At 49.7% G+C, this 7,278-nt stretch overlaps 1 protein-coding gene across 5 annotated transcripts in view; it reads right to left on the reverse strand.

Annotated features, from left to right (window-relative positions):
* LOC102879468 (radial spoke head 10 homolog B) overlaps window positions 1–7,273 on the reverse strand; it is a 34,716-nt gene extending 27,443 nt beyond the window's left edge. For 2 of the 5 annotated variants that reach the window (XM_015585160.2, XM_025043105.1), the window contains exons 1-4: window positions 5,432–5,969; window positions 4,463–4,800; window positions 1,666–1,741; window positions 431–499 (exon numbers count right to left, since the gene is read on the reverse strand). In XM_015585160.2, the coding sequence (XP_015440646.1) occupies window positions 431–499; window positions 1,666–1,741; window positions 4,463–4,719 (402 nt within the window). In that variant the 5' untranslated portion in view covers window positions 4,720–4,800; window positions 5,432–5,969. The other 3 variants (XM_015585159.2, XM_015585161.2, XM_025043104.1) reach the window with 3 other exon arrangements.
* Window positions 7,274–7,278: the final 5 nt, after the last annotated feature.

The raw sequence follows: 7,278 nt of genomic DNA on the forward strand, positions 1-7,278 counted from the left end.
GAAGAGCTGGCCCTTTCTTGGGGGGCAGCTTGGTTCTAGCAGCCAATTTAAAAATACGTATTCCCCTCAGCCAGCAAGATGGATTCCCCATAACGAAACACAAGCAGACAGTAAAAAGAGGGAGGTCAGGAGGAATGGATATGGGGTGAGCTCTGCAAAATGAAGGTACAGAAGAGAGTGTATAGTAAACTATTTGCGTCTGTAAAAAGCAGGCGAGGCCAAGCACACGCACAGAACCCTCTAGAACGTACAGATGACAACACCAGAGGGCCCCAGGCAGTAGCGAGTTACTTTTCGCCTATGTTCTTTGGTTCTGTGGCTTTAACCTCTGTGCCGAATTACTTTTATAAAGTCGTATGTTTAGTTGTGGGGACCTGACCATTAAGTCTCACAATGACAGTTCAGAACTATGACGTATGACACGCTTTACCTCATACTTCAATCCATCGGCCCAAATGTAAGTCCCTTGTCCATGCATGAGTCCTTCTGAAAACATGCCCTTCGAAACAGAACAACAAACCCTTAGGAGCCGTCGCCGGTTTCACGAGACAACATGTAAAACACCAGGCCACCCGTGGGCTCAGCCCCGCTTCCCCTTCCATCCGTGTGACACGCTTGTCTACTCATTCAGCGACGGCGACAGAGCCCTCTCTGGAGCTGGCACCGCACCGGCGTCACCCCGTTCCAAAAAGGATCCGAGGAGGAGTTAGAAAAGCCCAGCTCCCTAAACCCGACGCCGGGCAGTCCTGTGCGGTTGCTAGACGTGGGCTGTAAATCCAGTCCGCGTCCATGTTTTTTTTTTGCAGTTTTTGTGACACGGGAAAATGAACGTGTTGTATGTTAAAGGGGCAAAACATGGGTACTAAAACCCATGCCACGGCCTCGACCACAGAGAGGCGTTCTGTGAGAATCACGTATCGCTTTGATGATCTGAAGGAATCCATTATTAATAAAGGCAAAAAACGAAAACACCCCCAAAGTATCCCACGACAGTTGGGAATAGTGAATCAGAACACTATATGCACCGTTTAAAGTTACGGAGGCGGGAATGGGGCGCTGGCTTTGGATGGGTCTGGAATGAGCTCGGGCCGATGCGGAAGGCCTGGGGAGGGACGGTGGGGACGGCTGCACAGCATGGTAAGGGCGCTCACCGCCACCAAACTGGGCGCTTGCAAATGGTCCAAGTGGTAAGTTTGATGTTATATCCATTTTACCACAATAAAACAATTTAAGTTATGAAACCACGTGGCAATACAGAGAAGGAAAGATTCTTGGAAAAAGGTCCAAGACGATGCTATCTACAAAATGGATACGCCCGTGTGAAAATACTCTGATACCTCCGTTCAGGGACTACAAGGAACATAGCAAATCGAAAACATTTACGGCAAAAGGCTGATGATACTGGGATTTTACTCTTCGTGATTTACCGCAGTGTCCTTAGTGTGGTTTGCACAATAAAATCAGGAAAGGAAAAAAATCTAAAATGACTACTTCGGTTGTACTGAGCCATGTTTTTAACTCAAAATATATAATCGGTTCAAAACAAAGTCGGCATTAAGTACTTCTAATTTCTTTCGAAGACTCAGCGGACCTTTCCGAAGACACAAATCTAAAACGGTCACCCCACACCTTCCTCCCCGCCCACTCCCCGAACGCCGAGCTCACTTGGTAGGTACAGCCTCCTTGGAAGACGGCAAAGCCTTCTCCCTCGTAGAGTCCGCGGACTTTTTCCCCTTCGTAGCTACAGGGAAATAAAGAAAGTTCCCGGTAACGAATGGTGTGCGTACATCTAAGTGACAGCGGGTTAAGATGCACCAGTAACGGGAATGAAGAAGCACATCTCAAACTCATTCACTCAACACGCACATCCCCCGCCCGCCGAGGGCCACCCCATGCCCGCCCCCTTCTAAGGGCCGGGGCTAGGGCAGTGATGCTGGAAAGTTCTTGCCCTCGGGAGCTTCCGGCTCACCGAGGAGAGACAGACAGTCGACAGAAAACGAGGTGATGCCGGATCGTGTCCGATTTTTGTGGAAGTGGGGAGGCCTCGCCGAGGACACGAGAGCCATACTGAGACCGGAAGGACTAGAGACAAACGTCCATGAGAAGATCCTTGGGAAGAGGATCCCAAGAAGTGGGAACAGCAAGTGCAAAGGCCCGGAGGCAGGAGAGCCTGGCGGCTCAGGTTCAGCCAAGAGACAGGAGAGCAGCAGGTGGAGGGAGGGAGAGAGGGCAGGGGACAGTCAGAGGAGGCAGCAGGAGGGCAGCCCCAGGCAGGGCGGGAGCGGTGGGCTGGAATGAAGACCAAAGCTATAGGAGGAATCGTGAGAGCGTTTTAAGAGGTGAGCTGAACAAGATCAGATTTATTTCTTAAAAAGATGACTCCGGCTCCTGTGTGGAGGAAAGACCGTGGGCAGAGCAGCTGCCAGGAGGAAGCCGTGGGGTGCGGGGGGCATGGGCGGGGGGCGGCATGGAAGGTTACCGTCTATTCTGGGCAGTTTCTCTGGAGTGAAGAAAAAGTGTTTAAGTGGATAGTTGTGATGGTTACACAACATGGTAAGGGGACTTAATGCCACTGAATTGTACACTTAAAAACGGTTAAAATAGTAAACTTTGTGTTATGTACATTTGACTGATTCTCTTTTGATTTTTCTAATATAATATTCTCAGCACGGAGCCCCAAGGGCTTGCTGACGTGCTGGCTTTGGGCGAGGCAGGTACCGAGAACACTGACCAGATTCTTAACTCGGAACTGACTGGATGATCTGTGATTGATCGCCTAGCTCATCCCTAGGCTCTGAGGTGAGCGAGCCTGTGACAGCCATGAGCAAACTGGGCTCATTCCGAAAATACAAGGAAGATTAAACACAGAAAATCTATACATATAATTCATTACATCACTAAATCAAGATGCCAGAAAGGTATTTGATAAAAATTCAGCAATCGTTTCTTTAAAAATTCCAAGTAATGAATATTATGAGGAAAGCACTTAAGCAAGAATAGCCTGTGAAAACACAATCGCATACATGATTTTTAAGAGTAAAATACTGAAATCAGTTTCATTAAAATCGGGAACATGAATGGGATTGCCTGCTTTTATCACTCAGGATTCAATATTGTTTTGGAGGTTCTAGTTAATGGGGAAGGTCAAGGAACTTAAATATAGACCATATTTCCTACTTTTTAATATCCTTCTATAGTGCTCAACCCAGAGCCGGCATACAGGAACTCATCGATAAACCAGAAATGTTGACTGAGTCCCTGCTGGGCCTGAGGTCTGGCGTTTGATACTCGGAGTGTATCTCTGCTATGAAGGGAATTTCAGCCTGGCAGAAAAGTTGAGATCTATAGACAAATTCGAGTAATTCACACATAATATACATGTAATAGAAAGTAATATATAGTAGGTCTATAGTTAACGCATAATAGAAAGTGCTAAGTGTAAGTTTTGAGGACAGTGACTTCCTCTTGGGAAGAATTCATGGAAAAGGTTGGACCTTGAAGAGTGGGTGAGATTTGGTCTCTTAGAAAGGAGGGACAGACCTTCCAGGAAGGGCGCTTTTTGTAAGCAAAGATAGAAATAAACGGGTTTATGGGGACAAGTCCAGCCGCGTTCTGCTCCGGTGTTTGGGAGGAGAGAGGCCGGCTAAGGCGTTTTATTCTGTAGACAATGGAAAAGAACTAAGTTTTTAAGAGGAGGGTGCTGGTCAGGCTCCAAACAGCTCCCAGAATTCTCCCCTTGGGTGAGTCACGCCCACGTGGAGTCAACTCCCACACAGGACAGAGATGACCTCTGTGACCACCGGGATGTTGCAGCAATGACAGTGACATTGAGACTAAGTCAAAAAACACGTGGCTTCTGCTTTTGCTCTCCCGAGCCATTCTCTGGGGAAGCCAGCTGCCACGTCGCGAAGACACTCAAGCAACCCTGTGGGGAGGGTCCGTGTGACAAGGAACTGTCGGCAGCCGTGCCACGAAGCCTCTCTGAAAGCAGAGCACGTGTCCGGCCAGCCAAGCCTGCAGAGGACGACAGCCCTGGTTGACATCTTGGCTGAATCTCATGAGATCCTGAAACCCAGCACCATCCGGCCAAGCTGCTTCCAGACTCCTGACCCCCATACACGGTGTGAGACGATATCTGTGTTTTAATTGTCATGTTTTAGGGTAATTTGTTACATAGGTAACTAATACAGGGAGTGATGTGTTAAAACGGGGCCGTGCATTTGAAAGGTAAATCTATACAGGCCTCGGGAGAGAGACCAGAAGCAGAGTCCAGAAGCCCAGTCAAGCGGTAATGAATGGCAGGTGAAGCTGCAATATGAGAGAGAGAGAGAGAGAGAGAGAGAGAGCGGTGGGGAGGGAAGGAGGGAGGAAGGTGGGGAAGGAGGGAGGGAGAAGGTATGGGGAGAAGACAGAGCTTAGCAGGGTAGAAAAGAACACAGACAAAGCCTCCCGCCGAGATCACCTTTCAACGATGAGCTTGGTCAGAATGGGCTCTTCATATCCACTGATGTCTTCAACCTTTGGACTTTCGTCTTTGGACTCTCTTTTGGGTCCCGGTTCACTGAGCTGCATTTCCAAGGGTGGGATAGCGCTGGGGGACACTTCGGGCTTCGCGGCATTGCCATTTTGTTTGGAAACCTCCGGATAATCAAAGAGAGATGAGGGCGAGTGGGAGAACTTCTCCCCTTTCTTGTCTGCTTTTTTCTTTTCCTTCACCATCACCTTGGATGTCCGTTTATATGCGGATCACGTGATTCCTTGGCTGAGAGCCGTTCGTTTCAGGGCACTGATGAGTTTTATCTGGAAAAAAAAAAAAAAAAGTATGTCTAAATACTTGAGGATTTCACTTGAAGTTAAAAGTTTCGCTTTACAGCCCAATGCCATTCTCATTCTCTTCCAAAGCCTGAAAAGCTACAAGTAACAAGTGCCACCCATTTATAAAAATGCAGCCGTAATATTGCATTGGTTGTTTCTAAAATTTTTTAAATTGGAACCACATCTACTATTTTCAAACAGTCTTTCAGTGAGATATACTTGAGGATTTCACTTGAAGTTAAAAGTTTCGCTTTACAGCCCAATGCCATTCTCATTCTCTTCCAAAGCCTGAAAAGCTACAAGTAACAAGTGCCACCCATTTATAAAAATGCAGCCGTAATATTGCATTGGTTGTTTCTAAAATTTTTTAAATTGGAACCACATCTACTATTTTCAAACAGTCTTTCAGTGAGATCGATAATCCTGTCCACGAAAAATGGCTACTCATCCCGTAAGGTCCTACATGCTGGCAGTTCACACTTTAAAAGCTTGTCCCCTAATATGTCAGTGTGGCCAAGTGCTCAGAGCTGGACTCAGGCTCCACCTTTTAACAGCCGTGTGCTCTGGAGCAAGTTACTTGATGCCCTGCTTCAGATATCAAAAAGGAATAATATACCTAGTTTCCTTATAAGAGTTAAATAGATTGAGGCACAAAACATTTCTAAAGCATGGAAAAGCGCACACAATCACAGAGTGATTACTTCATGTCGCTTTCCTATTTTTGAACTTGAAATCCTCGGCGCCTACTCCCCATGCCAGCACTGCCGCTGACTGAGCGCCTCCAGGGCCAGACAGGAAACTGCGTGCTTGCTAATCATTCGCCCAAGGTCAGAGCTGAGGGGCGGGGCTCCGAAGACGCGGTTTCCAAAGCCCTGTAAATCTGGCCTCACGGAAAGCCTCCCAAAGCACAGGACGCACAGATGAGTCCTGGAGGGCAGGGCGAGGTCCCTCTTCACTTGCCCCAAGGGTGCAGAGGGCTCCCCATGCCCCGCTCCGGGTGGACGGCATCCTCGGACGGCCCACCTGCCGGCTGCTCATCGCCTCCTCCGGCTTGGCTCTTACACTCATGTCCTGCTTCTCTCTTCCTTCAAAACCCCGATACTCTTTCCAGCCCCCACCCTCGCCCGTCACTGTCGGGCTGCGAAGCGAGCTGCTCTCACCTCTCAACTCCGATCAGAGAGACATCTGAACTACGAGTGAGGCAAGTTTCGTTTCTCAGGGCATGTTTCCTATTAACTTGTTTCCTCTGTCCTCCCTGGCTTGACACCGTATTCTCGTGACTGTTTATTCTTTCCTGAGGCAGCGCAGAAGGAGCTGCATTCTGAGCCTGGGGGTCCCCGCACTTTCTGCCCCTCCCCAAAGCCCTCCTCCACCACCATGCACCTGCCCAGGTACTGGGAGTCCGGTCAGGTAAGCGGAGGAAGAGCCGGCACTGGCTGTCACGTCCGCCGTGGCGGACAAAGGACCACCGGCCGGGGACGCTGGGATCCCGCTCCGGGTGCCCACCAAGCTCCAGACGCTCAGCTGGCTCCCCCAGGCCCAGCGGTGGCGATGCGGGACCTGCGCGTCCTGACTGGGTCGGTCTCCAGGCAACCGCGAGCCCCGCCCCATCCTTAAAGGGGCCACCACGCCTCCAAGAAGCTGCGGAGCATCAGTGCTCTGTGCCCTTCTGATCCAGGCCAGATGGAAATCTGGAGCTGGACGCACCTGACCTGGGTTTTTCTGGCTCTGCTCATTGCCACGTGGCCTCTCTCAGCCTTTATGTTCCCCGTAACATGGGAATAATTAACTCGGTCAGGCGTTAGTCTTCCATTGCTTTAAACAAACTACCCCGAACTTACTTGGTGGCTTAAAGCAATTCAAGTTCACCACCTCACGGTTCTGTAAGTTAGGCGTCCAGCAGGGCTGGTCCTCCTGCCAGCTCCAGGGGAGAATCTATTCCCTTGCCTTTTCCAGCTTCTAGAGGCTGCCTTCTTCCCTAAGTCAGCCACGTTGCATCTCTTTGGTCCAGCTGGGAAAGGTTCTCGATGTCATGGGATAGGTTGCCTCCCCGCCTCGCCCCAGCCCAGCAATCCAGGACACTCTCCCCATTTCACGGCCCATCCTTAATCACACTTACAAGCCCCTCTTTGGCCGTTTAGGTCACATATTCAAGGGTTCTGGGATTAGGCCACTGCCATCTTTGGAGGGCCTGCCTACCAGAAACCCGTTTGCAGAGTTCTTGCAAATATTAAATGAGACCCTGCAGACTGGCACAACAGCCTAGTGCTCGACATGATACTTGGTAATTACTACCTGGCTGTCTCGTTACACCCAAGGAATTCTAAGTTTGTAACTGGAAGCTCTCTCTCCAGGAGGCCCACTGTGGGGGCAGGGATGTAGTGTGCACCTGCCACGTACTGTACCCTGACCCCTGCTGGGACTCAGGGGGCTCCGCAGAGGGCATTTTTACTTGCATTCTTT

Source organism: Pteropus alecto, unplaced genomic scaffold (assembly GCF_000325575.1).
Source record: "Pteropus alecto unplaced genomic scaffold, ASM32557v1 scaffold40, whole genome shotgun sequence".
NCBI lineage: Eukaryota > Metazoa > Chordata > Mammalia > Chiroptera > Pteropodidae > Pteropus > Pteropus alecto.